The 23,087-nt window shown below is 37.9% G+C and overlaps 1 protein-coding gene across 1 annotated transcript in view; it reads left to right on the forward strand.

The window, feature by feature from the left end:
* LOC136885092 (uncharacterized) overlaps positions 1-20,885 on the forward strand; it is a 56,512-nt gene extending 35,627 nt beyond the window's left edge. The window contains exon 5 of the mRNA XM_068230197.1: positions 20,721-20,885. Within this exon, the coding sequence (XP_068086298.1) occupies positions 20,721-20,777 (57 nt within the window). The 3' untranslated portion in view covers positions 20,778-20,885. The remainder of the gene's footprint in view (positions 1-20,720) is intronic.
* Positions 20,886-23,087: the final 2,202 nt, after the last annotated feature.

Genomic DNA, 23,087 nt, shown 5'->3' on the forward strand with positions numbered 1-23,087 from the left:
CGAACTTCTAAAAACTAAAATTGCCCAGTTGGCTGATTTATGTACACAATCACCTGAATCTACTCATTTGGGGAGTGTGCCTAAGTCTACTCTTTCGTCATTCGTTGCTGAAGAATGTGTTACACCATGCTCTGATTCATGTGTTTCTGACTCAATTTCCACATCCTCCAACAAATCTCCTTCACCGACAAAGAGAATACCATCTATTGAAACACCTTCGCTGATAAGAAGCAGCTGCTCTGTTAGACCGTCTTACCCAGTAAAGTGTAGAATTCCTCGATTGATAAAATCGGTTATATCCTCATCTGACACTGCTGTAACAGTGCATAGTGAGGAAGAACTGGTAATACGTAATGAAGAATCAGTTACCCCTTGTGAAGCAAAATCTTCCACATCACCTGATATTAATTCTGCTGTAAAATCAACTTCACCAATAATAGATAATTCTACCTCAGGATCGAAATGTGTTCTGTTGAATGAGCAGACTCAACCTTCGCATACTACTAGTACTGTTAGGTTGGGTAGGTCTTTTGAATGTGAACAAAATCAGTTAGATCATATTAACATGACAGACACAATTCCTTCCCATGCAGTATCTCCATCAACTATTAGAAGTATTGTAGAAAAAAACTGTCCTCAAAGATCTAAAAGGATTCAGTTGAGGAGATCCTTTAAATCCTCAACTAAACCTACTTCTGTGAAGAGTTTGGGTAAAGAGTCAACTGATTCTACTTACAAGAAAGTTAATCCTGAAAAATTATTATCCACTTCAAATAACATTGAGGAATTATCTGAAGCAAATGCATCAGAAGAATGTGTCCGTGATTTAGCATTACTGGCTGTAAGGGGACAGAGCCCTCCAAGATCTGATGTTCCTCAGTTGAAAGGACCAGTAAGAACATCCCCTGAGTCTCCTAATTCAGTAAAGTCTGATAAACAAAGTGATGTTCAAGAAACCGTTCCACCATTAACTGAACTGCATGCAACAAAATCTGTTACTTCTCCTTACGATAGCTCTGTAAAAGAATTGGCTCCATCTTTATCAGCTACCATTGCTGTGAAACAGTCTCCACGTTTAAAATCTTACTGTCCAAGAAAATCTTTTACACCACCAGTTAAATCTATGAAAAGGAGAAAATCTGTTGAATCGTCAATTAAATCAAAAGTTACCTACTCAAGGAAGGCCAGAGTTGTTCATTTGAGGAAGCGTATTTCAAAATCACCCGATTCCACCTTCGTACAACCTCCTAGAGCTACAAGGCAGTCATCATCTACTGATGATTTGGATAAATCTCAACTATTCTCTTCTACATCTAACGTTGAAATGAAACCTGAGCATAACGTTACAAGAAAATCAGCCATTTCTGATTCTACATCATTGAAGCTCATTGTGCATGATTCAGCACTGAAAGGATCTAGGTCAGTTTTATCAGCTACTTCAGTGCAGTCTTCTCGGCTCCGAAGGACGACAGGTAAAGCTTCAAGGAAAACTGTTGCTCCACCACAAAACATAGCATCTTACCGTTCAAGAAAATCTTTTACACCACCAGTTAAATCTATGAAAATGAGAAAATCTGTTGAATCGTCAATTAAATCAAAAGTTACCTACTCAAGGAAGAACAGAGTTGTTCATTTGAGGAAGCGCATTTCAAAATCACCCGATTCCACCTTCGTACAGCCTCCTAGAGCTACAAGGAAGTCATCAGCTACTGATGATTTGGATAAATCTCAACTATTCTCTTCTACATCTAATGTTGAAATGAAACCTGAGCATAAAGTTACAAGATCAGCCATTTCTGATTCTACATCATTGAAGCACAGTATGCATGATTCAGCGCTGAAAAGATCTTCTAGGTCAGTTTTATCAGCTACTTCAGTGCAGTCTTCTCAGCTCCGAAGGACGACAGGTAAAGTTTCAAGGAGAATTATTGCTCCACCACAAAACATAGCATCGGATATGCAGTCAGCCTCTGCTTCTGTTGAACAACCTGTTAGGTGTACAAGATCATCAAGCGTAATTATGAAAAAATCTGTTAGGCATTCATCGCACACAAAACCAGTTACTTCGTCAAATACAGCTGCAAAAAGAAGCTCACTTAACAGATTTTCTGCCTCTGCTACCTCTAACAAATTAAAAACTCTTCGCACTACAGGCAGATCGACTAAACTCTCTTGTTCGTCGAAAACTAGTTCATGTGCAATAACTACACGCTTAGTGGAAGTAGATTCACCAGTGAAAACTAAAGAAATAGGGATGCGTTGTAGACCTACAAGATCATCTGTGATATGTGAGGAAACCAGTGCTACCAGAAGATCAAACTCCCCGATTGCTGTTAGTGAATCTGAGAAGTCTACAGTAAATTCTACTGCCTCTCGTGTTTCAGAGTTGTGTAGAGAGGCAGCAGAAACAAAGCCAGATGCATCACCACAAGCTGCGAGTGTAACAGAGGTGTCTCGTGTGAGGAAGTTGTGTAGGCAGAAACATTTACCACAAGGATCCCTTGCTTCATCACACACTAAGACCAATTCTTTGGTCTTATCCTCACCAAGACTCTTGGAATCTAATTTCAAACAAAATTTGAAATGTTCCAATGTTTCGGTTGTAATTTTCAAATCACCTGCCGCCACTGCTGCATTGCTAAAATTGCGTAAAGAGTCAGCTAGGGCTAGTGGAATACAGCCTATGACGCAATCAACTGATTGCTCAAGTGAAAAGCATCTCAGTATTCACAGAATTAACCCAGTTAAGGCAGGAGCTACACCTTTGAGTAGAGCTTACGTGAAATTGCACAGAATTTCAGTCAGGGAAGGTTTTAATTTGAGACATATTTCTAAGTTCATGAAGGAGAAAGACACCTTTAAAGCAGAAGGAAATTCTAGGACTGTTTTCCCATCCAAGTCTCAGAAATCTGACTCTTATCTTCAGCAAATAGTGCCCCCAGGTGAACCTAGTGTTTTGGAATTAGGCATGAAAGATAGTGTTGAGAAAGAAAACATTGCTAACAGCAAAAAGCGAAGAAAATACAGTGTTGAAGTAAGATCTGAACCAAAGAGAAGATCTGTCCATAACAAGTCTTCTTCAGAAGAAAATATTCTTCATATTTCCTCTTCAGTGGTCTTAAAATCACAGTCGGAACAGTTGACAGCAAAAAGTAGGGTCTTGCTTACAAGAGTTTCACAAACTTCGCTGTCAAATAAGAACTTATCAAAACAAGTGAATTCAGTTTGTACAAAAGGTGTTGTAAGTAGGGAGGATGTAAATACAAGAAGACTGGTGAAGAGGGTTGCACATCAGTCCAGGTTGATCTCATCTGTTAAAGAACGACATAATGTACAGCCAAAATTAGATGAGACAAGCTCCAGTTACTCGGTCAAGGGATTAGTTAGTCAGGAAAGAAGGTCTCGTCGTACATTTAATTTGCAGCAACTGAAAGGGACTCCAGTGCGCAGCAGTTCACGAAGACGTTCTTGTAAGAAATGTTAAAGGTAACTGCTCGTACGACATTGTCAAGCAGAGTTTCTTGTAAATTGTATAGAGATTGTTTGGACGTTATGTTAAGAACAAGGTGGCCACCAAGTCAGAAAGTTAAGAAAAGTGAAAGTGATCTTAAAATATTGGAAACCGAAAAGAAAGCTGTGATATTAGCACATAGTCCAAGGAAGCAATCTATTTTTCAAATTGAAGTACTTTCTGTAATAATCATAGGATGAAAGGATTTTTTAAAGGGTCTGTACTGTCCAGAAAACTTTAGAAGCAGCATAACGAATTTTGTCTAGAGGCTGGTTGGTTCCTCAGATGGTACCGCCGAAGGCTATGTATGAATCTTACGTTCACAATGGTCCATATTTATGACGTATAATACATGAAATTCCTTTGAAAAAGGAGAATTTTAAAATAAAAATTCACCTTAGTCAGTACAATTCAGTATAGTAAATGTAAGTAAATATAATGTGAAAAAAAGCTAAGGGTTTCCACCTATTCAATACTATTTATTGTAACCTTAAAAAAGTTACATATATTTCATGAAACTAAGTTCGGTCTTGCTAGAGGCCATCAGTCAAAATCAAGTTAAGGCAAGGCATGAATTAAAGATAAAATTTATGAAGCAAGTGTGAGTTGTTGAAATTTAGTTCAAGTCAAGTAAAGATTTAATATTAAAATACTCATCACAATGACACGTCTTATGCATACCTGCTAACTTTCCCGGTTTAGGCAGGAGACTCCCGATTTTTGACAGTTTCTCCTGCCTCCCGATTATAGCTTATTTTTTGGTGAACTTCAAACATTTGTTTTCAAGTCCCGCCATTTCAGCTTTGTATGTCAGTGGTCGGAAGTCCTTCGCTCATTGGCCGCAGCTTTCAAATGAAATATCGACGTTTATTAATACGAGAAATTTATGTGCAATGTTTATTGAAACTTGTGTATTGATTGTCAATCTCTCGTTCTCGCGTGCTGTGTGTGTGTTCGTTCACATCAGTCCAGTCGATTCTAGAAACTACTCGCTAGATTTGGACATTTGGAGTCTTTTTTAGTAATTTAGTGACAGAATTTCAAAGTTAGCGACTAGTAACTTTTGTAGAGATTTTAGTAACCATTTGGATACAATTCTGGTGAATTTTAATTTATCACTTGACAAATAGCATTGCACTTCGCATAATCGTGCGGACGCATGAGGGAATATATTAATCTATGCATTTGCTAGGTAATGGCATCTAAGTGCATGATTGATTCACACCTGTGAAGCATGAGTTCATACTATTTTCAGAAGGCTTAAAAGAGACCAATCATCTCACTCACATACTTCCTGTGAGGGAATAGAGATATGTAATTTTTAGCCTTGTAGCAACAGTCGGTTTTTGAGACATTAAGTTTTATAATAAAACCATAGTACTCCTGTATTGTTTAAAGTTGTAGTGGCAGTGTTCTTAATTGTTATTAGAAGTGTTATTGAATTAATGTGTGATTATGCGGAAGCCATCATATGTACAAAGAGCTAAGGAATCGGACCGAGTGAGTTGGTGCCGTGCGGTTAGGGGCGCACTGCTGTTAGCTTGCATTTAAAGATAAAAATTTCATTGTTCCGTATTGAAATTATTGATGTTAAAAATTAAATAACTGGAGGTTCAACCTATTCAATACTCAAAAGAAAGAAACGTAGCAATCACATTTCTATTTAAATGGGACCGGTTTCGACCTTAGTCTAGGTCATCATCAGCCATAAAAAACATGTAAAATGTTTAAGAATGTTGGAGGTCAGTTTTTCACTGTTAGGCACAAAGACACGACATCACATTCTGTTCTGCACAAAGTCACAACATTAACAATCAACTTGCGAAGATCAAAAAGGCTTGAATTCGCAGACGAACAGATCTGTAGATGAAAGCCGCCAGCTCCCGGTGACTACGTGGCACACTCAAGGTCACGCGCTGCGGCCAAACACCAAAGCAGAGTGGAGAACGTTTCGAAGGTCCAAAACCTGTCATGGCTTGGCTATGGGCTCACCTGCTTCTGGCATTCTTGCTGAAATTTACCTCGACTTCTTAGAAAACACAAGAATTAATAATAATAATAATTTCTCCAACATCCTCTTTTGGGCGAGATATGTCGACGACACATTGGTAATATTAAATGAGGAATCAACCAACGCAGCCTCTACACTTCTTCATCTCAACAACTTAGACTCTAACATTAAATTCACCCTTGAATCAGAACACAACCAAACTCTTAATTTTCTAGACCTAACTATTACTAGACATCCTTCTTCTTTATTTTACAAAATTTTCAGAAAACCAACCCAAACAGCAACTACAATAAGACAAGATTCTTCGCACCCCCAAGCTCATAAACGTGCTACTTATAACAGCTTAATTTTTCGTGCCTTCAACACCCCTATGTCCAAAAAAGATTTAAATAATGAATTAAACACCATCCGCAACATTGCTAAATTTAATGGCTTTAACAACTCCTTCATTAACCGCATCATCAACAAATTCAAACACCGTCCAAAAACCACTTTATCTAAAGACACAATAAAACCAACTGCTTTTTCCACCTTCACTTTTACTCAGGATGCTTATAAAATAACTAATATCTTTAAAAAACATAATATGAAAATTTCTTTTAGAACTAACAATAGAAGTCTTGATATCTTACACAACTCTAAATCTCTAAATAAGTCTAATGCCTTTTCTAAATCTGGTGTATACAGATTTAAATGTAACAACTGCAGTTCCTCCTACGTCGGACAAACTGGCCGCAACTTCAATATCAGGTACTCTGAACATGTCAACGCCATTAAATACAACAGATTCTCTGCCATAGGACAGCACATACAAGACTCCAAACATAATTTCACCAGTATTGACAATGACATAAACATACTTAAAATCATTAACAAAGGCCCCCTCTTAAACATTACTGAAAATTGCTTTATCCACCTTGACCAGTACTTCAACCCTAATTTCAATTTAAACGACATTTCTGAAAAACCCAATATCCTTTTTGACTTCCTAATTCTTCTTCTCAAAAATTCCAAATTCCAAAACCCCAATTCTATTTTCCATGTCTTACATAGTTCCCACCCACATTTTCTACCTCCAATAACCCACCCTCCTAACCCACCTTAAACTACCCCTCCTTCATTTCCCTATCTTATCTTTCCTCATTACCATCTAACTTCAATTTCTTTTATTCTTTCTCTTATTTCACTATCACTCTTCCTCGTTTAATTTATTCTCCTCTTTCAAAAATTTTTGTCTTGCGCCAACTTCGACTACTTCAATCATAACCTAAAAAATTTTTTTTAAATAGCGCACTGTGCATATAAGTTTTCATTTGTTTTCCGATATTGCGCTTTTTACTACATTTTTTTCTTCTCTCTACAATTGTTTTTTCAAATCAACTGTTTACCAAGATCTTAGCTGGAGTACGGGTGCTCGTTCGGTTATACTAATTGGCATCGTACATTTTTATATACGTACTTGGCTTCCCGCAGCCGTGACAGGTTCTGGACCTTCGAAACGTTCTCCACTCTGCTTTGGTGTTTGGCCGCAGCGCGTGACCTTGAGTGTGCCACGTAGTCACCGGGAGCTGGCGGCTTTCATCTACAGATCTGTTCGTCTGCGAATTCAAGCCTTTTTGATCTTCGCAAGTTGATTGTTAATGTTGTGACTTTGTGCAGAACAGAATGTGATGTCGTGTCTTTGTGCCTAACAGTGAAAAACTGACCTCCAACATTCTTAAACATTTTACATGTTTTTTATGGCTGATGATGACCTAGACTAAGGTCGAAACCGGTCCCATTTAAATAGAAATGTGATTGCTACGTTTCTTTCTTTTGAGTATTGAATAGGTTGAACCTCCAGTTATTTAATTTTTAACATGTTAGCTTGCATTCGGGAGATAGTGGGTTCGAACCCCACTGGCAGCAGCTCTGAATATGGTTTTCCGTAGTTTCTCATTTTCACACCAGGAAAATGTTGCGACTCTACTTAAGGCTACGGCTACTTCCTTCTCACTCCCAGTCCTTTCCTATCCCATCGTCGCCATAAGACCTATTTGTGTCGGTACAAGGTAAAGTAGGTTGTACAATGTCGAGACAAGGAAAATTTTAAAGCATCTGTGCACCGTTTGCTTTCTGTGGGCAAATGTTTATGCAGGTTGTTGGAACAGTGGCAGCCTTTGTCCAGTCTGCTCATTTGTGAAGTGAAGTCCGGTACGGCAGGTCAGCTTGGAAGTCTCGAAACTTACCCTACCGTAAAATGGGGTGAAAGGGAACACATAGTAGGGAATTAATCTTATGGAAGGTTTGCATCGTATGTAAAGTAGTTCAGTGGGACTTTTTTCACCCATATGTTTCCTATCCTTATTTCCTGCCATTTGAATGTGCTCTGAAAGGATAACAATAATTTGTAGCAACAATAGTGCGCAATAAGGAATCCTTGTATTTTTTATAGCTATTAAAGACCATAAAATATTCTGGGTTAGAAAATCATTTGGAGGTAACTGCTTTTAATGTCTAGAATAAGTAACTATGCCATTTTGTGATACAGTTAAATATAATTTTACCATGAGATATAACCACACTTTTCTATGTAAACACTTTGCACAATTAGTGAACAACATCATTGAAAAATGGGGTGAATGGGAACACTTAGATGATGTGTAAAATGAAGGTTAAATGTGAATACAGTCTTCATATAAATGCTGTTTGATAATTTTATCCCTTATTTTAATCTGTATTCCAGTTGAACAAGAAAGATGCCAAGGCAATACACATGAGATTAGAGGGGGAAAATCCACAAGGAACACCCACCAGAAACAATTTCTGCTGCATTAGAGGATATTAAAAGAGGATGATCATACAGAAAATGTTCAGAGAAATATGGCACTCCTACAACCGTGTTATACAGACATATGAAATGTAATAAAAGTGAAGAAAGAATAGAAATGAAGCCAAAAGATGGACAGACATTGTTTGGTGTTGATACTGAAAAGCGTTTCGTTGATCAGGTGGTGACGTGTTCTTCCTCTGTTTATCCATTTGATGCATACGACCTTCAATGTATTGTTAAGGCTTATCTTGATAGAAGAGGAGTCACTGTAAAGAGGTTCAGAAACAATATGCCAGGTCATGACTTTGCCCTCAATTTCCTTATCCGTCACCAAAATGTTTTATCTCGGCGAATGTGTCAAAACAGAACAGAAACCGTATTCTAAGTTGCTTGCCTCGTTCATCAGCAGAAGAATGGACGATGTTGAAGGAACCAATGGTATCACTGATGACTGCATTGTTTCTGTACTCAATGATATGATGTTCAGTCCTGGGACAGTAAGAATTAGAAAGAGAAAACTAAACATTCCTCCTGGTCAGAGCGTGTAAGCTGATGACTTGGAAAATGATGGCCGAGAAGGACATCTGTCAGATGATTAGCAACAGCAGAAGGAGATCTCAAATGAAAAAGAAGCTCCTACTGATAAACATGCCAGTAAAAGAAAGTTGCCCATCCCAACCAATGAACGCCAGAATCAGAACTCTAAATCACACGTAAGGCAGGACTGCAACTGTGAACCATATCCGGATGAAGAAATAATGAGAAGTGTGTATTTGAAGAAAGCACAAATTGAAGAAGGTGACTGGGTTATGGTGGATTTTTCTTCTCCATCCACGGCATAATCAAATTGCCCAATTTCTTAAAAGAAATCCTATTTCATTGAATCATTCATCAGTGCTGATAATGAATGGTTCACAGTAATGAAGTATGTGCCAAGTAAAGTTGATAGCGGACAAATTTTTAAAAGCCCGAACATGAAGATGTCTTTGAAACTGATAAGTCATTTGTTGTTCTGGTAAACCACTCTAAGCTTTTGAGAAGAGGCTCATGAAATTCAATGTAAATTTCCATGAATGGTAACTTTTTGTAACATGTTTTAGGATGACAATTACCTTATTGTATTATTTTTTAATGTTTATACATTTTTCAGATCTTAAATAACATTTTTTAAAGGTTTTCAGTGTTCCTTTTCACCCGAGTATGAGGTGAATAGGTTTAGACGGGACACTTATGTATCTGTTCCTATTGATCCCATATTTGGGGTGAATGGCAACACTAATTTTTCGGTCAATATCACATAACTCTTGGGACCAAACTGTTCATTTCATGTACCATAACAAGTTATCTGACCTTGTCAACACTGCCACATGCAGAAATCTATTAAATTATCTAAATGAAGAAAACAGTGACAGAAAATACTATAAAACCGTTCCCATTCACCTCATTTTACGGTATTCCAAAGATGAAACAAACATCAGTTGAGGGTGCTGCCCCTTCAAGGAAAAGACCCAATGAATCACCAGTCCTACGTACTTTTTCACCCAAAACAACTAAACAGGATTCCTTCATTAAGTGCAGTCTGTCTCGAAAAGAAAAGATTTTTATGTTCCCTTCATCAAATTTAAATGAGGCTGTATATCTATTTTTATCAAATGTTAAACCTACATTTGATAAAACTAAATGTATTTTTGCAGTCAAGCGTGCCTCACATCCATTTACTGCTATATCTGTTGCTGGGCACATTAAGGAATTTGATATTGAAATTTGTACAACCTTCAGTGGTTAAATTCTCTCTTTTGGTAGTCGATTACCACAGCAGGGGAAACCAGAAGAATGATTGCGACTTGGTCATTGGTAGTTGCACTTCGCAATTCGTAGAGCATCTGAAGCATGACGAGGAGGAGGAATTTTTCCTCATCAGTTTGCAAGTACTTCACTGATAGATTAGTTTGTGTTATTCTTGGGATTTTAACAATCCCTCACAATACCGCTGAATGTGGGAGGATATTTAGTCAGGTGACTAAAACACAAACAGTTCAGGGCGTCTATTGGTGATGAAAACTTGGAGAGGTTGTCGACAGTAAACTCGAGGCTATAGGGCAATTGCTTTCAACAAATCTTTGACAGAGGTTTTCTCAGACAGGCAAAATCTGCCACTGCTGCTTCTTCTAATCAACAGCACTTTTCTACTGATAGAGAAGCTTTTGAGGCGTCTAGTATCAAAACCGGCCAAGTCACTCAAGGCATATTTTTCAATATGGACGAAAAACCTGTAGAGACAAAGCAATGATGGTCAGAAAAGATTTTTTTTTCACAGTTATATCCTTAATGGTTTAATATTAAAGTTCCGCTGTTTTGAGAAATCTAACTCATAATTAACCCATCTTTTTTGTTAATTTAAATTTTGACTTGGCCGTTTTTGTTGCAATTTTGTACTATTTCACAAGGTATGAAAGTAAATCTTTCAGTTCTCCACTCGGAACAATATCCACGTTACAGCACACAATAATGACAAAATACGAGCACACCGGAAATAGGATTGCTTTGGCGCCAATGACGGTAAGAAGCCCGCGAATACGTAAATCAGTGTTGCAAACGAACAAAAAACAAAATATAATGACTTCAAAGAATATACATTACAAGGAACGATTTTGCCTACTGGTATTATCACATTGTTGCTTAATGAACAGCACAAGATTCCAGACATAATGCTGCATCATAAAGATTGTCGCTCGTTCCTTGACTTGGCCGGTTTTGAATTCACTGGCTGCATGACTTGGCTGATTCTGTTGCACGACCGAGAATTCAGTGGTCTATAACATGAAGACATGGACGATTTTAACGCATATTCTTGTTTCACGTGATAGTGCTATACTTCTACTTCAAATTGATAACCTTAACTCATTTTCGTAAATTTTGTGACTTGGTCGGTTTTGATACTAGACGCCTCTTTTGTAAATCAGTAAGATGGAAGGAAGATTGGCCTAACTTACCATACATGTTCTTATAAATTTTCCGGTTCTTCCACCATGAAATAGCGATACATAATTTTAAGGATGTAATATTTATTGCGAAGTATGTCTAGTACAAAGGCGGGCACAGTTCGGCTCGTTAAGCAGCGCTCCAGCTCAGGCAGGTAAAGTAACAGTACAGCCTAGCAGCCGCTTGCACGACTCTCAGTTACAACTATTGAAGGGGTGCGTATTTGTACCCAATGTCTAATTCTTTTCATTGCATTTGATTATATGGTGAGTAAACAAAATACATTTTTTTTAAATCAAACGCCTTTAGGTAATTAAGTAAATACGTTTAATTATATTAATTTCCTTAGGTCATGACAAATATAAGACCAAGTGTGAGGACTCGGCCATTATAACATGGTAGTTTGTGGTCCCGCTACTGCAAGCACTGCAAGCGATTATTTCCAACGCGCGCTCCAGTAGTTCCGGCAAGCCGGGTATAAAACGTGCGAGAGATGTTACTGTGCAAGATCTTTCAGTGAATAAATTGAATTTTCTTTGCTTTCAGTTGATAAACTCAGTTGTTCATTGTGTGTTGTGTACCTCAAGCATGTATCTTATGTGGCTTGATTAATTTAATAGTTCAACACGCCATACTGTTATGAGCCTGGCTGTCAGGCTATGGTAGAGTAGTTGGATGATGTGCGATTTTTTCACTACCGAAGGATAGAAATAAATTTTTAAAATGGGCCAGAGCTATTCCATGGAAGAATACCGAGTTAACACGTAATAGCAGAATTTGTCATGTTCATTTCTCTGATGATTTGATAGTAAAATCAGACAATTTTATAGCGAATGGTTTAAAAGAGGAAATCTCTAATGTTAGATGGAAATACGTCCAGGAACAGTGTCTCATCTTCTTCTTTTCATACCGCGTTTTCCCACACGTGTGGGGTCTCGGGTGTGTGTGTGTGTGTGGGGGGGGGGGGGGGATTTGGCCCTGTTTTACGCCTGGATGCCCTTCCTGATGCCAACCCATTATAGAGGGATGTAATCGCTATTGCATGTTTCTGTGGTGGTTGGTAGCATAGTCTGTTGTCTAAATATGAAGAGGAGAGTGTTAGGACGGACACAAACACCTAGTCCCCAAGCCAGAAGAATTAATCAGAAGCGATTAAAATCCCCAACCCGGCCGAGAATCGAACCCGGCACCCTCTGAACCGAAGGCCAGTACGCTGACTATTCAGCCAAAGAGTCGGACCCAGGAGCAGTGGCTCATATTTTCCTTAATTTGCCAAAACACCTTTTAAGTGAGATTAAGACCCGTGAAACTCCCAACAGGAAAATTTTCAGTTCTCACCGAAATAAAAGACTATGGTTCAAGCAACAATGAAGTGCTTTTAAGACGTCCTTCAAAAAGTGTATGTGACATTGTTTTCCTGGCCGCGAAAGTAGTTAATGGAAAACTGAACTCAAAATCTATGTGGGATGAAATATTTTTTTATTGTATTGATTCCATTGAAAAAATTTAGTTGATCCTTCAGGAGCTGGCTGTTGTCTTCAACATGTTATGGATATAATCCCCAGACTTGTTTATCATTATCTAACGTGCCGATTATTCTTCAGAATGAAGAAAATCCGGCGAGATTTTTACATTGGAATAATAACAATAAGTTAATTTAATTTTACAATCGGCCAAATCCTCACGCAAGCTTTCGAAAGTCCAGTAACCAACAAATCTTGTTGGATAGTAAACTATTACCTTTAAATAGTTGATGATATGCGATTTTTTCACTACCAAAGGATAGAAATCAATTTGAAAAATGGGCCAGAGCTATTCCATGTAAGGATACTGAGTTAACGTGTGATAGCAGAATTTGTCATTTTCATTTCTCTGATGATTTGGTAGTAAAATCAGATAATTTTATAGTGAATGGTTTAAAAGTGGATATCTCTTGTGTGAAATGGAAATTGAGTCCAGTAGTTGTGTTATCTGTATATGTACACTCCAGTAACCTGTGTGTTCTGCAACGTGTGATGAAGGCCGTAGCTTTCATTTCCATGTACGATTTTTTTCCATTGTACCCTGCTGTGGTATTTTAATTGCAGTCACTCACCGGTTTTTAAAAGTTACAGAGTAATAAGTTTTCTCTGGCATCATTCCCAAGACCAGCTGATCGGTACTGTGGAATTTTCCCACTCAAGCACTGCCTGGCGGGGCGCGCTTGAACTCGAGTTGTCCTCACACTTGTTCTTATATTCATCATGCTTAGGTTATACGTAGGAAACAAAAGGAATTATTTTGACATATGTAACTAAATATTTTTGACTTCTATCTGTACTCGCAGAAATACTGTAGGCCAACGTAAAAGCTTGTTCAGGAATACAGGATAAAAAAATGAACGACAAAACGAACTGTACGATTGTATTGTGTAAATGTAACATACTCAGCCAGGTACATTGCTGTGGCTTTGTTGCGCCCTGACGCCGCATATCGCCACCTAGTCTTAACATTGTAAACTATTAGATGTCGGCTGTTCTTGACTCTTCCTGGTGCTCATGCCGTTAGCTCAAGGAGTAGTGCTCTCTCATTGATCACCTACGGTTGAGTACGGGAATTGCTTAGTATGTGTTTCTGATGCAGAACTTGCTGAATCACTCGCTCGAACAGACTCTATTATCCTCCGTTTATTGAAAATAATACATTTTACAGATTTATACATGTGCCTATACAGTGGGTAACATTAACATTGAATTGTACATTTATGTTGGCTTGAAGAATCAGGCGACGTGATCTTGCTGCCATTGAACTCTAGGGTATTATTTATTTATATTATTTTTTATTTATTTATTTATTTATTTATTTATTTATTTATTTATTTATTTATTTATTTATTTATTTATTCTGAATATTGTCCCAATACGCTATTAGGTCAAGGGAGGGACTGCCCTTTACAATTTTGGGGGTTCACAGTACATGGTAAATACTGGGCGAGTTGGCCGTGCAGTTAGGAGCTCGCAGCTGTGAGCTTGCATCCAGGCTATAGTGGGTTTGAATCCCACTGTCGGCAGCCCTGAAGATAGTTTTCTGTGGTTTCCCATTTTCACAGCAGGCAAATGCTGGGCCTGTACCTTAATTAAGGCCACAGCTGCTTCCTTCCCATTCCTAGGCCTTTCCTCTCCCATCGTTGCCATAAGACCTATCTGTCGGTGCGACGTAAAGCAAAATAGCAAAAAAAGAAAGTTCATCGTAAATAAAGTTTAATATTCTTAATATAATATACGTTAATCACAACAATGTTGGCAGTACATTGGAGAAAATTAACGATTATATTTAAGCGTGGTGCTAATAATTAATATATTTCTATACGTTTTTGGAATAAAAAACTGAAATCGGACTTCTTAAATAGTGAAATTTTTTTAGTTCTCCCTAACTCAATTGGCAATTTGTTATATGATGCTGCGGCAGAATGTGCAGTGCTTTTTATTCCGTACCTTGAAGAAGATACATGGTCAGTGTATATAAGTGACAACTGGAGTCAAACTTGTTAGATTGTTAATAACTTAATTCTGAATACGTGATGTAATAAAAGTAACATAAACTTGCACTTTTAAACATTTTTGGGCCAACTGCAGAAACGATGACCAGTTTTAAGCCTAGACAATGTCTGCATAAACAATGTTCAGCCAGTGTTTAATTAGATACCATTTAAAGTTTCAATATTGGTTTAAAAATGGAGATGGAAGTATCTTTCATGCAACTCCTTGCTTGTCGCAACCAATGAAATTCATTGGTGCACACGCCGAATGTCAGTCAGCTGTTTGTCTTCCTACACGTTACTCAAATATGGCTAAACAATGAGCATCACTTGCCCACAGATAAGAGTATCGCTTTCAGTGGAAAATTAAATCTCATAATATTAACGAAACTAAACCGACATGCCACTGTAGGGGGAAGTATAGCTTTGATTATAGCGTTGTTACGGTGAGTGTAATCTACTCCTAAACATGGTAGCTTCGACGAAGGGAAGATGAAACAAACGTACTGTGTAACCGAATGGGTTGCAGGGGCCATATAGATGTAGCTTGCAGTCTGGAGATCATAGGTTCGAAACACATCATCGGCAGCCTTGAAGATAATATTGGCTTAAGATAATGTATTGAAAATTTGCAAAATGTGAATCAAATTTACGTTCATATTATAAACTTTAAGATAAAATAGGTGTGTGCTTAATATAAATTTTACTAGTGTTTTGCAATTTTCAGTACATTAACTTTAAGCCAATGTTATTTCTTGACAGCTGAAGATGTCCTAATGAGGCTGAAACATGAACTGTTGTTTTAATATGTTTCTGCAATTTTAAATTGTGAATAAATTTTGAATGTGTTGACTAGGTGGAACAATTATACTACATTTTTCAACTTATACAGGATGTATCCGTGATGATGATACAAACTTTCAGGAATGATGGAGGATGGCAAATGGATCCATTTGAGATAAGGAACAGTAGTCTGGAAACGATCGAGTCAAAAGTTAAGCAAAACCCTATTCACTTAAGTCCGTTTACCTGCACAAGTTTCGCAGTCTGCTCCGTTTACAACAAATGTTCTAAATAGCACCCCCCTGCGATTTTTGCCTTAACTTTTGACTGCTGGCCGCATTGGTGTGGTGGATACGGTGTTGGTCTACTAATCCCAAGTTGCTGGGTTCAAACCCGACTGAGTTCAGTGGATTTTAAGGGTTTTTAAAGATGACAACTCCATCACTGGAATCCGGCATGTTAAAGAACTACTGCGGGACGAAATTCTGACACCCCGGCATCTGTTAAGAATGGACGGATGTTAAACAACTTGGATTATTAATAACTTTTGACTGAAACGTTTCCGAACTATGGTTCCTTATCTCAAATGGATTTATTTGCCGTCCTCCATCATCTCTGAAAATTTGTAACATCATCATGGATACACCCTGTATAACATAATCGTCAGTACAGATCCAAAATGAAATTTATTTCATGTATTGAGTTTAAGACAGTCGGTGAGGTGAATACCTCCACTCTCTGACCCCATTACTTGTAGGAAGTCCAGACTCAAACTCTTTCTTCCTCAGGGTTCGGCTGGAAAACCTGAAATCACATTTGAGACTAAAAGACAATTCTTTTGTATTTAGTTCTTAAACATAGAGATTACTATTTAAAAACTGCCATTAGGTGGCCACCTTGATTCGTACATCTGCAAATTGTCCCAGAATTCTGAATTATTGGATGAAGATACTCCGCTATTTAGCTATGTAGCAACTTTTTTCCTTCACAGAGAAGTTATTTTTATATCCTCCGTTAGTTTGTCAAAGGTTTAGAAACCTTTGGAAGATGAAAATCAGAATCATCTGTTTAGTAAATTCTGTTCTTTTTATAAAATATTATAATTTTCTGTATTTTATAAGAGTTATTTGTTACTTTATTTTATTGTGAGAGTGGAACTTATGTATAATTAGCTTGAGAAAGAAATGGTACTACTGATCTTGTTTGTATTAATTGAATATGCTTTGGACATACTGTAACTTTATATAGAGGCTGCTTTGTGGAAATAATCTAAACGTGGCATTCATTGAGAAAAGGTTGATATGTTGTAGAGATGTGAATAATATCTATAACTTAATTTTATGAATACAAATTTTAGATTTTATTTTTGTCTTAAGTTGTGAAAGGATATTACAATACAGACTAGTACCAGCAATTACAACTGTACATCATCTTGGTTTTTTCACAGCTGTCAGTTGTAATTCTAAATTTGCCTGTCTAGCTTACTGTGGCAATACAGTGGTGTTTTTCTTTTACAAGTCACTAATTTTTAACAGTCATTCTTTTTATCCCAGTCTGATAATAATTTTAATTTGTAATTTACCGTATTTCATCACATAATAGTCGCATTTTCAAATTTTATTCATCAAGCTGCTTTAAATGTAAATTGCATATGAATGCACAATTTAATACGTATATGTCTTATGGGCAGTGTAGCAACACAGTCACGTTTGCGAGATGTCGCACAACATATGAATAAATAAATAATACTGGTGTACCTACAAAGCATGGCTTATCAAAAATTATTTAATGAGTTTATACAAGTCAGTATGGGAATAAACAACCCCTATTATGGTCAGGTTTATCAGCAGAAGCATGGCTTATTGGTAGTTTGACGTGGTCACATGACAATGCACAATTTATTCACCTGTGATATATTAAGAGTTCTTAATTTGAAATACGTAAGGCTGTAAGTTATTGCTTCTTGGCAACATCACCAGGAAATACCTGCATTGCACACACTTGTTCTGTAATATAGCTTTCGAACCCTTGCAACCAGAGACGTGTGGTATCAGAGTGCACGGGCAGACTGCGACAAAATATCAATTGTAAACGACATTGTAATGAATGAGTTCTTTTTTCCACAACATTGTTTTGTAATTAGCCACCTTGTGGTCTGCTATAATACATAATCAAATGTTCCAGTATTGGGAAATTTATATGTAGGTACACCCCTGCTTGCAACCCTTCTGCTTCATCTGAAGTGGGCCTCTCCATACCCTGGGGATATGTAGGATTTCCCGTTTCATATTTATTTGGTACTCTTGCGTAAGTATTGGCTGCTCTGGAATGTACATATGCATGTGTTCGTTTGTGAGGGACATGATTACTGTAGACACGTTTGCGTGAGAATTTAATTTTATATTTTAAGTCCGTATTTCACAACAATGAAATAATTTTTTGCAAGTTTAATATTTTAAAATTAATTCTTAAATCAAAGACTTGATTTCATTTTCATTTTCGGGTTGGAGAAATGTTCACCAAACTGTTGCACATAAATTTAAAATTTTGATTTGGACAATGATGTATATACGCAACTGTTACGTGCCCTTTGTATCAAATACAATCTATATATTACCGAGCTCGATAGATGCAGTCGCTGAAGTGCGGCCAGTATCCAGTAATCAGGAGATAGTGGGTTCGAACCCCACCGTCTGCAGCCCTGAAAATGGTTTTCCGTAGTTTCCCATTTTCACACCAGGCAAATTCTGGGACTGTACTTTAATTAAGGCCACGGTCGCTTCCTTCCCACTCCTAGCCCTTTCCTGACCCATCGTTGTCATTAGACCTATCTGTATTGGTGCGACGTAAGGCAAAAGCAATTAAAAAACCAATCTATATATTAAGAATTTACTGAAAACAGCTTTGGTAAATCCGTCCGTCCATTGTACTGGACCGATTTGCTTCATTTTTTGTTTTATTATCTCCGGAATTACCTGCCGGTGAATCACGAGACATTGATAGGTCTCTTAAGTTCAGCCAACTTTGAGTAATCATAAAATCAAATCATTAAATGATCACTCCAACAATTGCAGGCGAAGGCTTACCTTAATACCAATATAAATGGTCCGTTATTGGACATTATAAATTTTCCAGCTAACTCATTCTTGGTTGCTAGCATTTCGCCCTCGTGTGCTAGGGTGGGCTCATCAGTTGGTACCTAGCACACCTACCAATACGCTGGCTAGTGCATACCGTGGAGGCCACTGCGTAGGCTAACTAGAGCCACCGGCAGTGCCAATGCACTAAGAGACTTTGTCTCATTATCAAAAATTGATGCCTGCTTGGCCATCAGATGATATAGATGTTGATTCCCATAGGGAATCTGAAATATTTGTCCTGAATGAGTAAATTTATAATACCAATATAAATGGTCCGTTATTGGACATTATAAATTTTCCAGCTAACTCATTCTTGGTTGCCAGCGTTTCGCCCTCTTAGTGCATTGGCACTGCCGGTGGCTCTAGTTAGCCTACGCAGTGGCCTCCACGGTATGCACTAGCCAGCGTATTGGTAGGTGTGCTAGGTACCAACTGATGAGCCCACCCTAGCACACGAGGGCGAAACGCTGGCAACCAAGAATGAGTTAGCTGGAAAATTTATAATGTCCAATAACGGACCATTTATATTGGTATTATAAATTTACTCATTCAGGACAAATATTTCAGATTCCCTATGGGAATCAACATCTATATCGGCTTACCTTAACTCGCAATACATTGTGTACTTAGCATGTTGCTAAGCGGCTAACGCTTTTATTAATATTATACACTTCCTCTGATCATAGAATTTTATTCTGTGCTACTCTTCGATTCTATGACCTTCCCCAGCTTCTAAATATATTCAGTAGATGGCAGAACATTCCTAATAACTTGCATGCCACTAATAGAAAACATCGACGTACGCACAGACCGGAAGGTATCAAGTCGACTGGCCTTCTGTACCATTAATAAACCACAGGTACAGTCTCTTGAAAAAGTGGATGTACTAACCCGAACCAGTATTCAGTCACGGCCAATTGTGTGTTGCACTTCTCAGGCTAGATCGCCTGAAAATGTTAAGATCCAGATACACGCGAATGGTCGAAGCACAGTGAATATTGTATGGAAAGACGTGTTATAAACTACATTATGAATAATCAGTTTTTATGCACAGAAAAAAAGTGAGATGGTGTATGGCTTTTTAGTGCCGGGAGTGTCTGAGGACAAGTTCGGCTCACCAGATGCGGGTTATTATTTATTTGACTCCCGTAGGCGACCTGCGCATCGTGATGAGGATGAAATGATGAAGATGACATACACCCAGCCCCCCGTGCCAGCGAAATTAACCAATTAAGGTTAAAATTCCTGACCCTTCCGGGAATCGAACTCAGTCCCCTGTGACCAAAGGCCAGCACGCTAACCATTTAGCCATGGAGCCGGAAAAGTATTAAATGTTCATAAAACTATTGGAAAGTGCAGGCTAAACAATATGACGACAGGCATATCGGGATGAGTTATCTGACCAATTTATAATTAATGCTGCGGAGCAGTGCAGGTCCACTAGTATAGTTATTAATTAATTTTATTGAGTAATACAAATACTGGTATTAAAAATTCTTCACGTAATAGTTGCACTGGCCTTTTTTTAAAATGAAATTTTGCTATAAAAATTGCGACGATTGTGCGGTGGAAAATGGTATTGTATATCTCGTGTGATTACTAGTGATCGATGTTACATCAGTATATTTATTCTGTAATATTAGTTTGACTATATGGAATGGTAAAATGCATGATTTGAAGTAAAACAAGTGTGTGATGAAATAAAACGTAGTATAACTTAATTTTTAAATGAGAATACACACAAAAGCACTAGTTATTGGTTGTTCTGTTGATTTGAGACCAATTAAACAAAAACAGTCTGTAACAAACCTAAGTACTATCCTAGAAATGTAGCATTCTTAATTGTCTTTTTGTGTGTTATGTGCTGGTCACTGCAAAACTTTCTCGTAGAACTCTGTGATCACTGGATATATTGTACAGTATGTCATTAGTTTCCTGAAATCTCTGTTTTGTTGCTTTTATAGGAACTTTTATCTGCTGAGTACACACTCCTGTCGAGTAAAGGAGCAGGTCCTCTTTGAAGACCTGTGCAAAATGTTTAAATGATACCAAAGTGTTAATATGAGGCAGTGCTTTGATGTATCCTTACATATCTTGACTAAAAATAAAATAATGTAAGTTGCTGATTACCCTTTTCCTGTCTCCATTTGTTCTTCCTTTCTTCAGAATATGCTTCCTGCTTTTTTTTTAAACCACTCTTCCAAGTTCAAACAAACTCTTTACTTTTCTTGACCACAGACTCTCCTGGCTTGCTGCAACATGTTCAGCAACTTTTATCAATATTGAAAAAAATGTTGCTGACCGATACTGTTTTGACAAAGGGGTCCGTCGTTCTCTCCCTTGTTACGAGCTGCTAACTGGTGCTGTTAACGCAAAATAGTGGCATTACTAACATAATACCTGAAACATTCATAAAATGAAAATGGCCTAAATAGTAACTGATACCTTTTTAAAAATCATGATTTAATTTTATGGAACTTTTCATCACCTGCTTTTGGAAGTTATATGCAGGCAGACTTAAAACCTTTTCTTAGTCGGAGCCTTATATTTCGCTCGTAACCTCTCGCCTAGACTGCCTCACGTCATTTACATCCCTTTCTCTCTCTCCCGTTTTTTTTTTTTTTTTTTTTTTTTTTTTTTCACTTTGCCCTGAATATTGTAATGTCACTTTTCCATACAATGCTATGCTGTATGCAGTGTTGAAAAGTAAAGACCTTGTATGTTCTAGCAAGAATATTTACTTGAGAAACTTTGTACTCAAGATAATCTGCATTGTATATCCTCTCCTTACTCTTTTGTCAGTCAAACACTTGTTATGTTACTAAAGACCACAGTTAAATTAGCTGTTTACTTATGATTCAGAATATAATTGAATATTTTAAGTTTTCTTACTTTTTCTCCCTAGGTAGTACCGAGAATCGCTCAAGGTCTGTCGGCTCTTCTGATCTGAAAAGGAGTATTCCGTCTGCTTCTGCTAGGCCACTAGAATGTCTTTCCTTAATATGGTTTCATCTGTTCACCACCATATTACTCTTGGGTGTCCTCAGCCTCTTCTTTGGTCCTACGATGGCCAGAATTTTCTGCACAGAATAATTCTTTATCGGGCTGTTTGACATGCCTCTTCTAGCGGAGTTTTCTCTCCTTCAGTGATAATTGTACATTTGGCAGATGAGAGTAACGCCCACAGACTACCATAGTATTTGTATCTATGTTGCTGATCATGCTTCTTCTGTCTTGCCGTGCATTTTGTGCCATACCATTTTGTAGACTTTCTTCTTAAACTTTACAGGCAAACATCTGTCACACACATGCACTGAGAGTGTTGGCCATGCAGTTAGGGATGCACAGCTCTGAGCTTGCATTCGGGAGATAGTGGGTTCATACCCCACTGTCGGCAGGCCTGAGGGTGGTTTTCCGTGGTTTCCCATTTAAACCCTCAAGTTGTACCTTAATTTAGGCCGTGGCCGCTTCCCACTCCTAGCCCATCGTCACCATAAGACCTATCTGTGTTGGTGCAATATAAAGGAGATCATAGAAAAAAATGTCGCACAAGACACCTGTGAACAATCTCCATTTCATCCAGCTAACGCTGATTGGGTGCTTGACATCATAGTTGATGTCCGGCACCATGGCTAAATGGTTAGCATGCTGGCCTTTGGCCACAGGGGTCCCGGGTTCGATTCCAAGCAGGGTCGGGAATTTTAACCATAATTGGTTAATTCCGCTGGGGCTGGGTGTATGCGCCGTCTTTGTCATCATTTCATCCCCTTCACGATGCGCGGGTCGCCTACGAGTGTCAACTCAAAAGACCTGCATCTGGCGAGCCAAACTTGTCCTTGGGCACTCCCAGCACTAAAGAGCCATACTCCAATTCATTTCATAATAGTCAATTGTGTCATCAGTGGCAATGGCATCACAGTGGTTTTCAAGCTAAAAAAGACAAGTTTTGTGTGAACCAAACAGCTCTGTTTCTGCAAAGTTGTAGAACATGTATTCTGTTTTCTTATCGCTGATTCTGGGCTTTTTCCTCACCAGCTATGATCCATCGGTCTAAGGTATCCTCAGCCTCTTCACGTGTTTTGACAATTTAAACTATATTCTTTGTGTATAACAAGGTCCATGGTAGAACTGGAATTTCTTACATTTCATTCAATAGTTCCTTTTTAAAAGCTACCCAAGTCCACTTATTTCCATCCACTATGTAGACTCTTACGAATTTTTAAAATTGAGAGTTTAATTCAAAATTTGCTTATTGCCTGTATACATCAATTAGACGGTGTTGTGCAACTATGCATCAAATCTTAGTTTTGAGCAAAACGAGTTCAAGGGTT

The sequence above is a fragment of the Anabrus simplex genome, chromosome 13, assembly GCF_040414725.1.
Source record: "Anabrus simplex isolate iqAnaSimp1 chromosome 13, ASM4041472v1, whole genome shotgun sequence".
Lineage (NCBI taxonomy): Eukaryota > Metazoa > Arthropoda > Insecta > Orthoptera > Tettigoniidae > Anabrus > Anabrus simplex.